Source organism: Narcine bancroftii, chromosome 10, assembly GCF_036971445.1.
Source record: "Narcine bancroftii isolate sNarBan1 chromosome 10, sNarBan1.hap1, whole genome shotgun sequence".
In the NCBI taxonomy this organism is placed as follows: domain Eukaryota; kingdom Metazoa; phylum Chordata; class Chondrichthyes; order Torpediniformes; family Narcinidae; genus Narcine; species Narcine bancroftii.
Window position 1 is genome coordinate 88,225,699 of NC_091478.1, and position 20,755 is coordinate 88,246,453.

The 20,755-nt window shown below is 39.5% G+C and overlaps 1 protein-coding gene across 1 annotated transcript; it reads right to left on the minus strand.

Annotated features, from left to right (window-relative positions):
- Positions 1-497: 497 nt before the first annotated feature.
- On the minus strand, positions 498-10,121 carry uqcrfs1 (ubiquinol-cytochrome c reductase, Rieske iron-sulfur polypeptide 1). The gene is made up of 2 exons (XM_069901696.1): positions 9,806-10,121; positions 498-1,280 (listed from the first exon to the last, which is right to left on the minus strand). Exons 1-2 carry the CDS (start codon positions 10,014-10,016, stop codon positions 670-672), a joined length of 822 nt encoding a protein of 273 aa, XP_069757797.1. The 5' UTR covers positions 10,017-10,121; the 3' UTR covers positions 498-669.
- Positions 10,122-20,755: the final 10,634 nt, after the last annotated feature.

Below are 20,755 nucleotides of genomic sequence, written 5' to 3' on the forward strand. Positions count from 1 at the left end.
CACAGCATACATGTAATGTTGGAAAGCATACCAATGAAGATACAAACCTAACATAATTGATGCACAACTTTGTTCAGAATTAGAGCATGCAAGAAGCACAAAATAAACATTTGATGTTAAGTTCTGTATTTTAACTTTTAAAGTACACTAGAATAATTGTTGAAACACACCAGAGGATTTCATAATTAGAGTATCTCATCCTCAGCTGCATCTTCTCATTTAAAAAGCAATCATTGGTCTGAAAGATGCATCTCATTTAAAAAGCTGTAAACACATCTCTAATATACAAATTTAGAAGCAAGGCCAACGTCATGTAAGAAGGAAAGTTGGTTTAAAATTTTGATGAGCTACTTTTGCTTCAGACAGGAAATTTGAATGGGTGTAGAAATAACATTTACAAATCCCATTTATGGTTCTGACAATTTTATTAAAGTTCTCGTCTTGACTTTCCCAAAATCAAAGATTCATTTCTTAAGAATGGACCCACAGATGATAGCCAAGATAAAATGTATATTTATTGAACACAAGTCTGGTTTACACCATGTTACTCACATGCCCAGAACAATCAAAAGGATTACAATAAGAGGTTAGTGCTGCAATGTTCAGTTTGCTGGAGCTGGGTAACAGAGCAGTAAAATCAGATCGGTACTAAATATAAAGTTAATAAATTTAACCCACAATGATAAGATCCTCATTAATGAACTCATATGGTGGAACTTCCAAATTGAGAGGAGCTGGACCTTTTCTGATTCTTCCTGATGCATCATAGTGAGATCCATGGCAGGGACAGTAGTAGCCACCATATTCACCAGCATTGGCTATTGGTACACAGCCCAGATGAGTACAGACACCAATGAGAATCATCCACTGTGGATTCTTTACTCTATCAGAATCCAACTGTGGGTCACGCAATTCAGATAGCCTCACTGCCTGCTCGCTTGCAATTTCCTTGGATGAACGATGGCGGATGAAAAGGGGTTTGCCTCTCCATTTGAAGGTCATATTCTTGCCTTCTGGAATATCACCCAGCTTAACTTCAACCTTAGACAATGCCAGTACGTCAGCAGAAGCACTCATGCTTGTAACGAACTGGGTGACAACGTTCTTTGCCACATAGGCACCCATGACCGCTGTGGTCCCAGTTATCAGGTAGGAGAACCCTTTCCTGGCATCACAGCTGTTCTTTGATGATTTTCCAGAATCTTGAACATCTTGCCGTCTATAGTCAGAGAAATCTGGAATGCTGACGTCACTGTGTGCATATCGAACGCTAGATGAAACTGCAAAAATAAAATGACAAAAGATTCTCTCAAATGGGCATACTTGGAAAAATGATCCAGATTCCTTTCATCTGAAACAGTTTTTTTTTGAAGACTTTATTTAAAATTTTATAACATGAATACAATAGAGAATTACATTTAAAGAAAAATAAAAAAAAATTAAAATGGTGTGAGTACAATATTACATCAGAAAACTACACAAAATATTAAACAGTTTTAATGACAGTTATTTTGTTCCCTTGGCTATTAGTTTCCAATATAAACTTACAAAGATGTTAACAATGATATAAAACAAGTTTGCATGATTTTCAGAATACCTATATTTTCTTTAATTGTCACCACTGCAGGCAAAAAAGGCCCAACTTGAGCATTTAAACCATTTTCAACTTTTGTAAAAGCATAATGGAATGTTTATGCAAATGATTAATTGTTCTAATCTGCCTCTGTTATCTTTACACTTGTATTCCAACACACCATCACTGGGCCTCACTTTACTCTAAAAACCCTGCTGCCTTTATTCCAATTTGCAACAAGACCCATTCTTCCATCTCCTTTATCTACATTATTTTCAGGGTTTTAGTTATGCATCAGTTGACAAATTTTATTTTTTTACCCCAAACTCTTGCGTGATCTTAACCCATTCTTTAATGTTCTCCTTTTATTTTCCCAAATCTCATTGATGGCCAAGGTTCCAACATCTGAAATTTAACCTTCTATCTTGCTGATACCTTACGCTAAATCCTTTAACCTAAATCTAACCAATTTTATCAACTGAATAGTTTCATTAGCCTTGCAGCAGTTACTCGTTGTTAATTTTCAAGATGTATTGTTTGCAAGAATGAATCTAGCAATGTATTAATCACACCTACTGATTTTAAGAGGGTACAATAATTAAATTGGTTATTTGGCAAGGAGCTCTACTTTCCTTTCAGCTGCTGAGTAGTAAATATAGGACAATTACTTTCATATATGTGCCTTTTAAATATAACAAGCTGCCCAAAGGCATTCAACAAGTGTTCAGGGAATATCAATTAAAAATGCCCTATATTAAGAGGAGGTCAGACGATCAAGAGTAAGTTTTAAAGAGTGCCCCAATCAGCCGAAGAAAGAGATGCATGGAGGATTGTATGGTCAACTGCATCAAAAACTGCACACATGCTGAAAATGTTGAGGAATGGATTGCTTGTATAATCACTCATTATCATTAACAGTTTACAGCCAACTTAAAATTGTGGCGGATGAGGAAACCATTTAATGATATACAGAAGAACTTTGGGATAAGTTAACAACTTTAGAGACAGCTACAATTGCACTCACCTGAGTGGAAAGGGAGGTTGGTGATAAGATGATCATTTGCATGTAAAGCTGTAGATACAAGAATTTTATTTGAAATGAAAGCAGATTTCAAGTCAAGGGGAGAGTGAAGATTAACAGCATCAACTGACATGAATCAGGATGAAAAATCTGGTAGTTAACAGCTTACGAAAGTAGGTAAGAGAATGGTCTCGGAAATGAGTTTGAAATGAGACTGAAGGAAGGTGAGAACCAAGAAAAAAGGCATCATTTGTCTTGGCAAAGTTTGGAGGATTAAAAAGTGCTTGAGACATATAGTTTGGACAAGGAAGGAAACCAGCCGGGACAACTAACTATGGAATGAAAGACAAAACATTTGCCCACTCTTTTAAACTCAGTCTTCCTCCTCCCACTTTAAACATTCTCTAGGATGCAACATTTTTATTGTCATACTTTTATACCCTCCAGTGACTGAAAAACGCGAGAACTACTGCTCTAGTCCATGCAACATCCCAGTAAGTCTCTTACAAAGCCTCTACATCCTTCTTGCAAAGGGGTGACCAGAATCACACACAATATTACAAGTGGAGCCTAATCAAAGCTTTGAATAGTTTCAGCACTCATACTCAATGCCCCATCCAATAAAGTCAATCACACCAAATGCTTGCTACCATCCTACTTACTTGCGTGGCACTTTCAATCTGCTATCAACCCCAGATTCCTCCGCAGGTCAATAGTTTTAAGAGTCCTGCCATTAAATGTACTGTTTCTTCTTACCACCCAAATCTCACAACTGTCAGGATTAACGTCCATCTGTTAATGCAACATGCACTGTAACTTACTGTATGCCAACCCCAGTATGTCATCCATTTTCATGTTTTAGCCTTGCTCTTTTCATAATTTGAAAGTTAACTAAAATGGCCTCCATGGAATTCAGGTCTTTTGTCTTAGTAGCATTATGAATGATGGGGCTTAATCCTCCTTTTTCATCCTGAACATAACATGACATCCAATACTCTGAGCATCACCTTATATTGTTATTGGTATAAAGAATAAAGGATTATACTAAGCCTCCACATACTGTTCTGATATACAAACCAAATAATCCACACTGCAAATCATACACTCAAATTAATTTGGATATGACATTTTACAGTAAGAGCAAGAGATCAATGAATTTCAAAACTATATGATTGTGGATAACAATGCCCACACCACATTAACTCAACTCTGAATTAGAACAGAAAGAACTTGAGATCAGTTCACATGCTTCCTTCCCTGGCCATTTTGGTAGACTATACATAAGCATCTAAGTTGCTATGAACGTCCACTATTTCTGGCTGTTCACTGTTCCTCCTTTTGAATATAAAAATAACCTCAATACATATATGGTAAAAAAAATAAACTTGAAAAGATGCACACAAATCTACCCTGAAGGAGTCTGTGTATCATTTTGCTGCCTGAGAGTTATGATTAGTTAACAATGACAAAATTTTTGACAGTCTGAGGATCTGCTCAACTGGGGAAAAAAAACACTTGAATGCTTCCAACATTCAAACTTTAACAAAATATAAACTTGCATTTATGTGAAGTCGACTGATTGCTGGGGTAGCAGGACTGATATCCCAAGAGATTTGGTTGGTTGGGGGTTCATTTACTGGAATATAGAAGAATCATTCGATCACTGAATCCACAGAGAATGAACCTGATGACTGAAGTTCAGAAACTCAGGTCACAGAAGATGAGGGATGCCATTTGGAACCAAAATCAGAACAAATGTCGTCACGCAGAGTGGTGAATCTCTGGAATTGTTTATCCCCAAAGGCAGCAGAGACCAGATCATTAAATATACTCAAGGAGGATGAAAAATATTTCTTGAAGCCAAAGGGATATGTGGGAACAGGACTGCAAAGCAGATGATCAGCCACAATCACACTGAATGGTTGAGCAAGCCCAAAGAACCAAATGACTTCCTCATTCAATTTAGTTGATGGCACTTCTCATTATCCCAAATCACTATTCCCAATATGTTTGCAGCAGAACTTTTGAACTGTAGTCATTTTCATATAGAATTTTGAGAAAAAGGTAAAACCTCTAATATTAAAATTGGATGGCTTCCATATTGATCATTCAGTTGTCGTGTCTGTCATGCAAACAGCCCCATCAGATACAGAGAGCCAGGCATAAATAAGCTTTGGAGGAAGAGTTGTGGTATTACCATGTGAACAAAATTTTCCATTCAGTTAGATATGACAGCTCAATAATGTAGCTTAAACCACAAAGAATCTGAAAACATGTCAGCGGTGCTGGATATGGGGAGCTGAGGTAGGAAAGAAAAAAGTAAAATGTGTAAATTAGTTCCAGACTTCTCATGCAGCTGCACAGCCAGCATGAATAATTCAGGACTTAATAACTCATTTGAAGTAGAGAGCACAGGAGTATTTTTTTGATAAGTGAAAAATGTATGAATTACATTCTCAGTAATCTTTTTTATTCTGTAGATAATTTAAGGTACATTATGTTGGAAGGCATTTTTGCATGAAAACACCTCAAGGCAGGTTCTATTTATTTTATTCTACATAAATTGTAGAGTGCAATTTTCACAATTTCACACAAGAGAGAATTTAATGAGAACGCAAAATGATTAAAAAATGTAAAATGCAATTTTAAGATGCCTTAATACTTGAAACTTTAACCCTTCAAACCACAAATAGAATAGGGGTTTATTTAAATTTAGGTGAATTGGTATTTTTCTGACTTCCAACCAAGGTAATATAAAAATGAGAATAAACGTCCTAAAAATGCTGGCTGGTGATACAATTTAAGGAACAAATTAGTTGAGTTTGCTTGCACATGTATAATGTAGGTTTTTGATTCAAAATCTGTCCCACCTTAAAGGTAACGCCAAACAAACCATTCACCATTCATCACACTTACACTTTAGCAATAAAAATAAATTTAAAACAGCAAAACATACTGTATGGAGCTGCAGGATCATGGCAGGCACCTAGGTATCACCTAAATGGGCTAAAGAATCTTTAGTTTATATCCAACAAAAATTGGATTGCTAATAGGTGGCAGTAGTGGTGGATGGACACGTTTCTGACTGCAAATCTATTAAGTGGTATACTGCAGGCACTGGTGTTGGGGCCTTTGTCGATTGAAACACGAGTGACTTGGATGAAAATTTAGGTGGTCTGATAAGTATGTAAAAGACAAAAATTGATTGAGTCGCAGATAGTGAAAACGGTTGTCTAAGAATAGGTGGGTTATAGATCAGCTGGAAAGTTATACAGAGCAGTGGCAGATAGAATTTAGTTCAAACAAGCATGAGATGATGCACTTTTGAAAAATCAAGTTCTGGTATGACAAAGTTAATGGCAGAAATCTTGGGCGCAAGTCCATTGTAGATAACAAAGACATTTAGTATGAAGGCCTTCATAGGCCAAAGCATTTGATACAAGTATTTGGAGGTCATGTTGTAGCTGTACAACATTGGTTAGTCTCCATTTTGGAATAGTAGGTATTGTTTTGATAGGATGTAGTAAAAGATGTAGTAACAAAAGAGACAGTGCAGGAGAGATTTGTCAGGATGTTGACTGGAATGGAGGGCGATGGTTACAAAATTGGATAGGTTGGGTTCCTTACTGAAATGATAAAGGCAAAAGGGTAACTTTATCGAGATTTACAAAATTACAAGTATAGTTGGTCAGATTTGTTTTTCTCCCAGGGACGCTGAGTCTGGAACTATATTGCATGTTTACAGTGAGAGGGGAGAAATTTAAAGATCTACACTCAACTTTCTCCCCATAAAAAAATTGCAGTTATCTGAAAGAGATAGTACTGGCAGACACAATTACAACATTTCAAAGGCATTTGGAGAGGACTTTGATAAGAAAGGCATAGACAGATATACGCTTAATGCAAGTAAATGGGATCATACTTGCTTAATGCAAGTAAATAGGCACCAGTTGGAAGTTAAGGACCCATTTTGGTATGTACAATTCTATGATTCCACAAGCTCTAAATTACAATTTACAATATTAATTAATGCAAAAATCAATAAGTAATGATCAAGAAATTTAGTAATCAGTATCTGAGGGAATCAAATTTCAGAATTTTGAGCTTTGCGTTAAGAGTGTTCATAGTAATTAAAATCCCTCGGAAGCACTGAAGTGAACAAACCCCTAATGCTTTTCTGGTGAATTTGCATATTTGTATGATAAACTAATTACTATTCATGTGGTATGTATTTCAATACCAAAACACATGAAGTTTGTATTGGAGCAGAGCTGGACAATTCAAAAACAACTTCCCAATAAAGCCCATTAAATCTGTATCCAACATCATAGAAAGTTACTGCATCAATTTCTGATAGGTAATGAACCCTGTTGCCCATTGTGGGATTCAGCAATGATAATTCTGTTTAGTGTTGTGGGTAATAGATATTCTCTTGTTGTCTGGGACAAATGTTACTTGGCTTTTCACATTGAGAATGGATGCTGCAAACTCTTTCAGTACATGATCTGGTTTCTTAACTAAGGAAATTTAAATACAGCCAGTTTAACAGCTCAGAAACATGTCCTTCAGCTCAATAGAATTTAACACTGTCCAATCAGTACCATTCATTCCCACTTCTCACTTTTGGAAGGCAAGGTCACTGTATGTTAATGATTTGGATTGCAAAATAAAGGCTTGTAGCCAAGTTTGCAAATGACACAAAGAAAGGAGGAAGGGCAGGTAGTGATGAAGAAACAGAGAGGCTTCAGAGAGACTTGAATAGATTAGGAGAATGGGCAAAGAAGTGGCAAATGCAATGTTGGAAAGTGCACTTTGGTCGAAGGAATAAAAGGACAGACTATTATTTTGATGGGGAAAAAATTCAAAGGTGCAAAGGGACTTGGAAGTCCTCATGCAGGATACTCTACAGGTTAATCTCCAGGTTGAGACAATGGTGAAGGTGAATGCAATGTTGGCATGCATATCTAGAGGAATAAGACATTGGAGCAGGGATAAGATGTTGAGGATTTTATGTGAGTCTGGTGAGACCTCACTTGGAGTACAGGGTACAGTTTTGAGCCCCTTACTTAAGAAAGGATGTGCTGCCATTGGAGTTCATAAGATTCACAAGATTGATTCCTCAAATGAAGGGATTAGCATATGAGGAACATGGGATGGCTCTTGGACTGTATGGAGTTCAGAAAAATGAGGAGGGACCTCATAGAAGCATTTTGAATGTTGAAAGGCCTGAATAGAGTAGATGTGGCAAAGTTGTTTCCCATGGTAAAAGAGTCTAGTAAAAGAGGGCATAAATTCAGGATTGAAGAGCACCTATTTAAAACAGATGCAGAGGAATTTCTTTGGCCAAAGAGTGGTGACCCTCTAATTTGTTGCCACCAAGAAAAAGGTGCCACAAGACTTGCACCAATTTAGACATACAGCACAGTAACACATCCTTTTAGCTCACGAGCCCTGCTGCCCAATTACGCACAATTGACCTACAACCTCAGTACACTTTTTGAATAGGAGGAGGAAACTGGAGTACCTGGAGGAAACCCATGCAGCCACAGGGAGAATGTGGGATTCGAACTCCGGTCACAATCACTGGTGCTTTAACAACGTTGCGCTAACTGCTGCATAACCACTCCGTCTCAGTTTTTGGATGTATTTAAGGCAGAGATTTATAGATATCAAAATGGTCAGTGACAATCAAAGATTTATGGGGAGAAAGCAGGGGACTGAGGCCAAGTGAGAGAATGGATCAGCTCACGGTTGAATGGAAGTGCAGATCTGATAGGCCGAGTGGCCTACTTCTGATTCTATATCTTATAATCATGAAACCAGCTCAAGAAGCTGTCCTAAGGAACTCCTGTAGCAATATCTTCCTGTTGTTCTACTTTGGGGGCTGGCTATTCATGGGTTTAATATTACTGCAATCTTCCAAGACTACTCTACCTTCCTGAATTTGTGATTTAGTCTGTGCCCAAGTGACCTAGGAATACAAGTATTGAACATCTACTTGAAGCATGAACACTTACCACAATTTATGCACATTTGATGTTTACGAATACATCTTAACCTGAAGGACTGTTGCAATTCATAGCCAATCACCACCACCTTTCAATGCTAGCAATTGCCAGCAATACCCAGACCCCAAGAGTGAATCTTAAGAAAGTCATTGCTAAGTAAAGCAGACTAAAATTGTTTTTTTCCCTTTGAACCAAGATTGAAAAAAAATCAAATGTAAATGAGGTAACCAATCAACTTTGAACATTAATGAAAACATTAAGGGCTGTTAGAAGTGGAAGTCAAATGGTGTTTATGCATATGTGTAGCTTATAGCTGGATTTTAATTAAAAATAACAGACCATCAAAGCAACCAGGTATCTTGCCTTTGATATGCACTTTTAAGAGTACATCAAAGACAATGCATCCTGTAATAAGCAACTTACCTCTGGGCTCCCCAAATTCCATACCAGATACATCAGGGAGGGTGATGGAATATTCTTGTCTTTATCTACAAGAAGATTCCAAAATCTTATCTGGAACACTGCAGGCCTATTGCCAGCCACAGCCGCATAAGCACCACAAAGTTTCACTTCGGATTCCAATGGCCCTAACTGAAGTGTGCATCACACACTGTAATAATTTCGACATCACTGCTCCTTGCTAAAAAAAAATTTAAAAAGGGGTCTCGATTTTAATTAAAGGTAGTGCATTTTCAGCAAAAGTATTGTTACACTTCAAGAGAATGTCACTTAACCCCACCCCCCCCCCCCCCCCACCCCCCGGCCATCCTTCAATTCGGCCTTCGGGACATGTACGCATAACCTGAATGTATTTAAACACCTTTCCACCCCCACAAATCTCAACGTTAGAAACACGAAGCCAAACTTTCACAGGATATGCAAGTTTTCCGTCCAAATTGCTCAAGTTGCAAATGGGCTGGATAGTAACCAAAAACGACCCTGGGGCCTTAATCTCGACCAGTGTTCGGAAACGCCATTCAGTTACCAGATCAACTACTTTGGCCCTTCGGCTTCGTGGACGCGTCCTCTTGGCCACAGTCTACGTGACTGATTGAGCTCGGACAAGGTCACCCCGGCTCAAGATTCAGGCCGGCCGCAACTTCCTAAACACCAGGCAACTCCACCGACGCCACTGGCGAGGGGGAAGCCACCGCCTTGCCAAAGCTTCCCCGCCGCTCCCGCTCACGGCCTGGCCCGACTCACCGTTGAGGCCGGCGGTGGCGGCCGCGCCGCTGCGAGGCGCCTTCCCCAGCATCGATTCCCTGCACAGCCAAGGCCGCTTCAGGTCCAAACACACGGCGTCGGCCTTGGAAACCAGGCCGGGTACGAGGGGCTTGAGCTGTGATGCTACCGTGCCCGAGGTCGCAGACAGATAAGGGGCGAAAGCCCCCGAGCGAAGGGTCAACGACCACATCGTGGTGGTGGTAGGAGAGGGGGGGGGGCGCTTGGACTGGGAAAGGCCTCTCAGCCGCGACCTCCTGTCTCAGCCCAAAGGACGAGTGACGTCAGAACCGTGCGCCCGCGCAGAGGTGCGGGTGCGCAGACGTCCCAAGGAGGTCGGCTGCTTGCCCACGCGCAGGCGCGGAGTGGCAGCCGCTCGGGCCGGCTGCTTGCCCACGCGCAGGCGCGGAGTGGCAGCCGCTCGGGCCGGCTGCTTGCCCACGCGCAGGCGCGGAGTGGCAGCCGCTCTGGCCGGAGGTCATCTGGAGGTGCTGGGGCCCCAAGAGCCAGACTCAAATGGGTTTGAGAAACTCACGCAGCGTGCATGAGAAGTGAAGGGTCACCAACGTTCTGGCCCCTGAGCTCTTCGTCAGGAATAAGAAAAAAATAAAATAAACAGGTAGACACCTGAATACAAACGTGGAAGGGAAGGGAAGGAGAGATTTCAGATTGATCACATGCAACCCTGGAATTTCTTTTCCTGCAGATGAGGCAGGATTTCCACTTATTGGTGGCGCAGAAAAACTGGACTTAAAGTACACACGTAAACAAAGTGACTGGTTAATAAAGGTGCAAAAGCAAGAGTCCTTGAATGTGTCCCTGATTGAGTTTGTTGCTGAGGAGTCTGGTGGTGGAGGGGTAGCAGCTGTTCCTCTACCTGGTGGTGCGAGCCTTGTGGCACCTCTGCAGATGGGAGCAGGCTCACAGGTAAGAGGTAGATGCAGGTGTGAGAGTGGTAGAGAAAAGAGAAAGCTGAAAAGTGACAGAGAGGGCGGGGGGGGCGCTAGGAAGGATGGCCTTCGGATCAGAAAAGGAGGAGGTAAAGAGTTAGAGGAAAGAAGACAGAGATAGGGAAGGGAAAGACGCATAGAAGGGGGTTGGCGGACATTGGAAAAAGTCCACGTTAATGCTATCTGGTTGGAGACCACCGAGATCAAATCTAAGGTGTTGCTAAGCAATTTGTGGGTGGTGCATGGAAAGCTATGTTGGTGTGTTCAATAAACTATTTATTCATTCCTGTTATAACATGCATTAGTGTAAATATCATTGAGGATAGGGTCCAGTTACCAAATGGATGAGCACATTGTTTCCTCTGTCTCCAATCAAATTCAAAAGGTGGACAATTAGATAAGACCTCTCTAAAAATGTACCAACGTGCACAGACCAATTGGAAGATTCACAAAGACCAAGATATTCAATAGCATGATGTTTTTAAGTATTGCAAAAATATTCAGAGTGAAACATTCAAAACAAAACAATCAAGAAGCAATGTCACAACTGGACAATAAAGTCACATCCATAAGGATGCTCTTTTTTGCTACAGTTCAGCATTTAACACCATCACCCCCTCAAAACTGATCAACCTGATCACCAGCTTATTTGTGGGTGACAACTCTATATACTGTGTCCTAACCTTGGGAGGTAAGCTGCACTATTCATTCAAGTGTTACCCTTGTCCACATTCAGAGGCTACGCTTCAAACCAATGTAACCTCATTCATTAAAGCATATGAGAGGATGAACTTGCAATGAGCATTTCATAGATCTTATGACCTAGGTTTGTTCCTATCTTTTGGTAGTATTTTGTGGAGTTTGTGACTGCATGGCTTTCCTCTGTATGCTCCGGATTCCTACACATTTCAAAAGATGTCCTTACCCTCTGAATAGGTGGGTTGTAGGAGAATAAATAGGTGTATATAAGCATGAGAGAGAATAGTTACAGCAAAATAAGTGAGGTGATAGGACTGAGGGAAATGGCTGATGAGTCAGCATAAACTTGATAGGCTAAAGGGTCAACTTCAATGTTGTAAGAAAATATTAAATCTGAAAATATGGTCATGGTGAGGGTAAAGGTTTTGGAAAGACAGATAAAGTTGAAACACTTAGAGCTACATGTCCCCTGATAATCCTCTACTGTCAGTATCTGAGGATGACGTGCAGGCTGAGGACAGTGAATCTAAGGAAAACATTCAGTCTTTTGGAGTGCTGGCCGAGTACTGAAAACTTGTGCTGACCATCTTTCAATGTATTCACAGATTTGTTCAACATCTCACTCCACTCGGGCATGGTACCAATAATCCCTTTAATTTTTACTCGTCAGTGTGTGCAAAAATCTTATGTTGTGGATTTTTTTTTTCCTGTGACAAAAGTGCGTGCGCACTGAGTGCTTGTGCAAATGTAAACTTGAAATTATTTTGAGATAATTTTAGAATAGCCTATCTCTTATGGCTAAGAAAACTGTATTGGCATATTTTAATATAATCATCATGGCTATCCCTCAAGGTTGAGGATGATGCCCTTTGTTCTGTTGACCATAGAGTGGATGCCTGTGTGTTTATTTGTTTAACATGTACTTGATGTTGCACTCCAAGAAGCACACGATACTTCATAAATCAACTAATTAATTCCAATGGCATGGAAATCACAATAATTGGAGCTGATGGATTTGTGGCAGCCTTCATCTGCCTTCACAGCCGTTAAGTTTAGAGTGACTTTGTTCACCTGATTGAGGACTTGGTTGGATTGTTCTTTGACAGGGACCTCACCTCACCCTGCCATGGGTAACCCTTCCTGGAGCATAGCTCCAGATGGCATCACTCTCGGGATCTTAGGACCACACACGTTTTCCACCATGACAAGGTGACAATCCACGTAGAAGTTTAATTAAAGTACAAGTATAATTTAATTCTACGAAGTAACATATTTGGTTAAGATTATTTTCAATAAGTAGAATGATTAATTATTGGATTATTTTGAGATAATTTTAGAATAGCCTATCTCTTGTGGCTAAGAAAGGTAATTAACCTTTCGTGCGCACATTAATTTCCTTTGTGCGCTGGTTGCAAAACACACGTGCATGCGCACATGTGCACAGCTTAGAGGGAACAGTGCATGGTATCCACCTGTTTCAAACAGGCCTCAATCCTACCTGTCCCCAAGTAGAGTGTGCCTAAATGACTACTCACTCATTGTGGCACTTACAATAAAGAAGTGTTTTAAGAGGCTGGTTTTGGAGCATATTAGCTCCTGCCTGAGTGGTGACATGGATCAGTTCCAATTTGCCTACCACAGCAACAGGTCCATGGTAGAGGGCATCTCACTGGCTCTACACAAAGCCTGGAACAAATGGACAGCAAAATCGCATACATCAGAATGCTTTTAACAACTACAATTCAGCATTCTACACCATAATCCCCTCAAAACTAATCAGCAAACTCCAAGAGCTGGGCCTCAATACTTCACAGTATAATTGGATCCTGGATTTCTTCATTTCCAGACCACAATCAGTGATGATTGGCAAGAACGTCTCCTCGACAGTCTCCATCAGTACCAGAGCACCAGAGAGCTGCATTCTTAGCCCCCTGCTCTATTCACTTTACACCTATGACTGTGTGGCTCAATACAACAATAACACCATCTACAAATTTGTTGCTGATACCATGATAGAAGATTATTTAAAAGGGGGTGATGAGTCATAATACAGGAGGGACAAAGAAAACTTGGCTGAATGGTGTACTAACACCTCTCTCAAATGTCACCAAGACCATGAAGCTGATTGTGGACTTTTGGAAGGGAAAACGGGAGGTGTACAATCCAATGATCACTGTGGGATCAGAGGTGGAGAAAATGAGCAAATTTTAATTCCTGTGAGTCACTATCTCAGAGGATCTTTCCTGAACTTAACAGAAGCATGTCAGCACCTCTACTTCCTCACGAATTTGAGGGGATTTGGTATAACTTCAGAAACCTTGGCAAACTTTCACAGATATATTGAGGAAAGTATGCTGACCGACTGCTTCATGGTCTGGTATCGAGGCACCAATACCTCTGGGCAGAAAGCCTTGCAAAAGATAATGGATGCATCACAATACATCATAGACAAAACTCTCACCATCATCCAGAAAATCTACATGGAACACTGCCATCAAAGAGCAGCAGCAATCATCAAGGATCCGCACCTCCCAGGACATGCTCTGTTTTCATTGCTGCCATCAAGAAATAGGCATAAGTGCCACCAGGTTGAGCAACAGTTGCTATCCCTCTGCCATCGAACTCCTCAGCCACAAACTCAATGAGAGACTCATTTAAGGAATTTTACTTTGCACATTATTTATTACTGAATGTTTATTTTCTGTATTGCACATTTAATTTGTTTGCACTTTTCTCTGTTTACATTTCTCTCTTTTATACACATATTCTGTACACAGTTTTTTTTGCACTACCGATAGGTAGAAATTCTGCCTGGCCTGCTTGAAAAAGGATCTCAAGGTTGTATGTGATGTACTCTGACAATAAATCTGAACTTTGAACTTCAAGTTACCAGGGAGAAAATATTTGGAATGACAAGATGTGAAGGGAGGATGGGTCGGATGGCATAAGATTTGAATAGGCTAGGCTCCTCTGAAGGGCTCTGTCTCTATGGAAGTCAAGATGATGAAAGCCAGCACTCTCTTCCAACTGATAGTCATCTAGGAATCGATGAGGCCTCTTCAGTTTGCATCTGGAGCCCTCAGGCAATTTTCTTCAGGCATTAGAACCATATCCTCAGGGGATAAATTTTTCTTATCTCCTCCTTGCATTGACAATCACCTCAGTCCTGGGTATATCCTGGAATTCCAAATTGTTGTACTCTTCTACTGCATGTTCCAGGTCTGTATCCATGAAACAGAATTGCCATTCCCATTTCTGTGCCCATGTCACTATGCTGTTTTGCATGCCTTCTACCCATTGATGGATTCAGCATCTTATCTCCTGCCTGAATCAATTCCATAAACACTCCAACCATCCTGAAATTAGTTACTAAATGCAATGGGGAAAGATTAAGAGTAGAGATCCTTTCACCAGGAACATCCACAGAGTCCATACAACAAAACTGGACAAAGTAGAGCAGGTTCCCTACACAGCATCACTTTATTCTATCATTTTATGGGCAAAACAATTTTTAGCCCATGGGTTTTACAATAAATATCTGACTAGTTCTGATAGACATCCATATTCTTTTTCAATATTTGGTATTTCCCTTGCTTGGCAATTTATTATTTTCTCTTCTCACTTTAACTTTTTTTATAGGCTTTTTTTTAGTCCCATGATAATTACAATTCTCTTCTGTAAATTGTTCCAGTTGCCATAAGGGTCTATTGAAAATTATGTTTAGGAGGAAATTTCAGGATAACGATCCAGCAAAGGCGAAGGAAAAATAAAATACTGTACACAAAAATCAGGAAGGTGGATGATTTGAAAGGAGTTCCTGTTCTGTTGGTGGTGGTCTCATCTGATGAAGTTCACAGGAAAGAAACTTTTACCAACTATGTTTCTTTGATAAATTAATTTGCATATTTTTCCTGGTGAATTTCTTTTTGGCACAAGTCATGAGTCACCAATAAAATAGCATAAAATGAAAAAGACAAGTTAAAGATAATAAATATTAACTAGTTGACTCCGTTCCCCATAAACAAGATCCAAGTATGATCTCTTTTACTTGATTTGCAACCACTTATGAAAAGAAACCATACATCATCATCCTCCACTCATCACTGTATTTGAAGTATCTGGCCCTCAACTCAAAGGAACTAAGACAGAGAGAGAAGGGTTTATCAGGTTCTCTTCTGTTGAACACATAAATTAAATAACTTTTTGAATTACTTGTACATCAGAACTGGGGTTACTGTGGATTCATATCACTTAGTCTTAAAAACACAAATATTGATGGAAAATAAACTGAAAATGTCACCACTTCAACAAAAAATCTAATCATATGATTAAAAATGGGTATTTGAGTGAAAATATTCTTAACATGGAAATTACAAGAGAAGCAAACATTTCCAATAGCTCAAGTCCTGAAAAAAAACATTTTAGATAAAAAATGCATTTCTCTGCAATAATAAGTTTCTTAAATGTGAGAGATGAGTAAATCTAATATGAAAATATGAGAGATGAAGAAAGCTAGTATGGATATATGTGTAATGAATAAAGCCAGTATGAATAGGATAAGGGTAGATAATAGAATGTAGGAAATAAAGTTAGTCTGAATAAGATAAGGGTCTTCTAGCCTTAGACTTATGTAATTAGTAAGCCTTAGCCGACAGAATTAGCAAGTTCTGCATATAAGAGTTAGTAAGCCCTGATGGTTGGGAAGGTGTAAATAAGGACAAAGGCAGGTTTGTGAATAAGGACAATGATATGATGGGACACAGACAGGATACCCCCTGGTCCTCCAAGTTCACAGAAACAACACGTAGGCAGACAGGAATGCCTAATGCCAAACTCATCCAGGAGGCAGAAGAATGTAAGGGGGAGGGTACTTCTATACTGAAATAAACTATAAAAGTTGGGTGAGCCCCAGTGTGTGTGTGTATTCCCAGGGTAAGGGGAAAACACCCAACTTTGCATTGTTGTATAATAAATGTTCTTTGTTCTCAATTTTTGTCTCGAGCAACTTCTGTGAAGGTACTTCTGTTTCTCACATTAAAGATGCTAGAAAAAATATATCTGATATAATTTCAGGTTTAATAAACAGCCATATTATGTCCTGTAAGCTTGTCTTTCCCAGAAGCTGTTTGTATTTATTGCAGCAATAACTGGACAGATGACCTAGATTCACAAAAAGAATAGCAGGTGAGATTTTCACAAAATATTGCATAGCCACAGCCCTCCATATGGTTAATTTTAATTTAATTACAAATACCTAGCCGAGTTCATCTTCTCCTCAATAGTTATAACTCAGTTTTCTACAATTATACAATCTATCCTCTTAATTTAATATTTTAATTCCTGATATAATTCTGCGGAATTTCTAACCACAAGGCCAATGAGCTAGAGTGGCCAAAATAATGGAAGAGTTTAGAGTGGCATTTCCACAAAAGTTTGGACAACTGAAGCACCACTTCTTCACTTCTGTTTCACACAATCTTGAGAGAAATGGTTCAGTCAAACAGAGTTCCCAGCCTGACCACCATCATCTTCATGTTGATGAGAATACTTTATAAGAGCTGAATATCAGAAAAGATGGCATCAGATGCTCCCAAAAAGAAATCATTTGACTGGCAATGTTATCTAGGATCCTGAGGAAAATTAAAGTCAAAATACTGAAATAACTGAGCGTGCAATGGTTTTCACTCTCTGATCTGTTTCTCTCAAAAGCAGAAAATCGAAGACAATACAAGTGAGGGCAATCTTAATAATGTGTGCGTGTGCTTCCTCTAATAATTAAAACCATGGAGAATATTAATGATTATTGGAGGCCAATTCCCAGAGCTCCAATTAATCCTCGGGGAAATGACATTGGTCTAATTTTCTTCAGCCTCTTTGTAACATACTATCCTTCTGCCAAAGTTAAACATATCATTTGCTTTTCTATTTTCTTTCTGTGCCTACTCTGTTAACAACCCCATGATAATAGATTCTGGAATTTTTCCTAATGGCAAACCAGCTAATCTATAACTTCCTATATTTTATCTCTACCCTGGAGAGAGAGAGAGAGAGAGAGGGGGGGGGGGGGAGGTGAGTGAGAGAGAGAGAGAGAGAGAGAGAGAGAGAGAGAGAGAGAGAGTGTGCTTATATTGAGCATTAAACTTTATACACGTAGGAATATGCAATATCACACACACACACACACACACACACACACACACACACACACACACACACACACACACACACACACACACACACACACACAAACACACACACACACACACACACACACACACACACACACACACACACACACACACACACACACACACACACACACTTAATTCCCAAACAAAATGTTTCTACTTGTTTCTTTCTGGTTTGGGGCCAATAAATGGACAACTGGGGTGAGTTCAATGACATTGATTGAATCAACTTCTCGAGCCCTTCTCTCCCTGAGAGGCTGTTGTGTATTTCAGCAATCTGTTGTTATAGTTCAGATCTTATTATTCAGATTGGCCTCACTTGTATTGTCTTCGATTTTCTGCTTTTGAGAGAAACAGATCAGAGAGTGAAAACCATTCCACGCTCAGTTATTTTAGTAAACTTTGAAGTAAACTAAATAATTCATCAACAGCAATTTCAGGCAACCATTTGTGGTTTTCCTGACAAAGTTGATTATAATAATGCATATTTAGAGAAGCACCTAAAATGAGTTTTAGACACTTTTAGCATTCCTTTACTTTAAGTTTTAAAAGTAATTTTCAATATATTTTCCAGTGGTTACAGGCAGCATCTTCATAGACAGTTCTATATATGTGATGTGGAATTATAATTCTAAAAGTGCCTTGTTTACTTCAGATAAATGGGTGGGCATGCATGGAAAACTTAATCTGTAATCCCAAGCAGTCACTATGACTTAATATTCAGGCTCATAAATCCTTACTGAAGTTCAGCACTAAATGTCTAGCATATTTTTTGATATTGTGTCAATTTCTCATCCCTCATTCCCAAGGCATGATTAGATTATTACGTCATCTCATCTGAATATTTCCATCCCCATACAAAACTGTAAAGCCCTTATGATTTCTAAACTAAAGGCAGATAATGAGCAATTGAGTCAATTTAATTTGGTATGCATTGTACTAGATGTAATTATTCCCATTGAAACACAGGTCTGGACACCTCAGTGCATTTCACACATTGATCCCACCAGGTAAGAGAATTGTTCAGTGAACTCCCAAGCAAGTATGATCACTAGCTGAGAGTCCCCACCCTCCCTCACCCCCCCCCCCTCTCCCCACACCCTCGCCCCTCATTCTGTGTCCCGTTCTATTATCTTGGCCTGCCCAGCACAGCTTCTTGTTTCTCCCACATATGAAAGGAGAATCTTTGCCAAAATAACAGACATGGAAGCAATTGATTTGTCCAGAGGTTTTGAAGTCAGGACAGTCCTTCCACTCTCAGTCATTTGCAATTTAAAATAACTATAGCAAGTAGCAAGCTCTCCTAAGATTTTATGAACACTTGGAAATAAATCAACAGAGAACTACATTGGGAGTGGTTGATGATCTCTTGAAATAGGATCTGTGAGATTGGAGCAGAAGTCATGCTATTCTTTTCAAGGTAAAGAGAAGGTGCTGGGTGGAGCTTTGAATATTTTCTTTGGATATTCATTGAGAATATGTTAATAGTCTCCCCAAAATGCTCTCAATTTGCACCACATTGCACATGGTTTCTGCTGTTTTCAGTATGGACCTTTAAAGTTTCTTTTCATGCTCAAATGTCACAGCCAATGAACTCAATTATTTGCCTTGTGTCTCTTTCACCTTTATGCCTTAAGAATTGCAAATAGACTATTTGAAGTCTGAACTACAAATCATAAGATGGAATTAATGCAAAGCCAAATCAGGTAAAACTAAAGAAAGGGTAATTAAATTGAGAGAATAAAATCACAGGAAGAAAAAAAATAACTGAAAAAAAATTAACTGGTCAAAATAAATTAATTTTTATTGCCAGAAGGGTGCCTGGCAGTAATTTAGTTTTATTATTCTGTTTCTAAAACAAAATAGAGTGAAACATGAAAGTCTGCAGTTGCTCGAGGAACTCAACTGGTCTTTTCAGCATCTTTAGGAGACAAATATGTTTTTTCCACAGCCACTGTGTTCTGGGAAATTATTCCCTTTTTCCTAGAATACATGCTATGTAAAAAGCTCAGAACCGGAATGGGGGTATCATTCCAATTCTGATATTTTTTCGCCTAGATCCCTTGTCATTTTCCCCAAACCCATGCAGTGTAAACTGCACTCCAGGCATTCTAGGACCAACTGGACTAATGAATACGACGTCACAGTCAATGTCGTCACAGTCCCACTCCTTTAGATACTGCCATTAGATAAACCCTTATGTCAAAGTGTTTAATTGTATTTTGTGTAAGGTTAATATATGCATATTGACAAGTGGACATGGATTTCTTTTTCTTGAATGCCACCGCACATTTCCCAGCCATGGGGGAAATGTTAAAAATGGTTAATAGTTTAACGGGCATTTAATTGGGACATCAGGCAAGCAAACGTCGGAACCAAGGACATGCACTAGATTAATATCTCTCAGAAGGGCTGGAATGGAGAAGGATGAGGAGAAGGAGGGGTGAGTGCAATGGCGCTGCACGTCCCACATATGTTATATGGCACAGTCGACACTGAAGCAGTGGCATTGCACATCCCGCCTCTTTACATTCCACAATGCTGTATAAAATAGCGGACTGAAATGGAGATGTGGAGTTTTGGTTGTTCCAGTGTGAATGACCAATGCTGGGATATCAGACACTCTTCCTAATGGTAAAATCCTGTGAAGGCTGTGTAAAAATCATAAAAGATAACTCAGAAAGTCTCAGAATTCAGACAATGATGACTGGGGGAGGAACCCACACCAATAAAAGGAGTTAATTGGATATAATGAGGGATGAGGTAAGAATTTATCATATTTGTGCAGAAAGAGACAGAATAGAGAAAACTGCAACAGGGGGAAAGGAATGGAGTTTTGAAGAAACCCAGAGAAGTCGAAATTAATGCCATCTGGTTGGAAGGTGCCTAATCAGAAGATGAGGTATAGTTGCTCCAATTTGTTGGTGGTCTCAGTCTGGCAGTGCATGAGACCATATATAGACAAGGAAATGGAATGGAGAATCAAAATGGGTGGCCCCTGGGAGACCCATGCAGCAGACAGAGCCAGGGTGCTCAACAAAGCAATATCCCAGACTGTACCCAGTCTCTCTGATGTAGAGATGACCATAATAGGA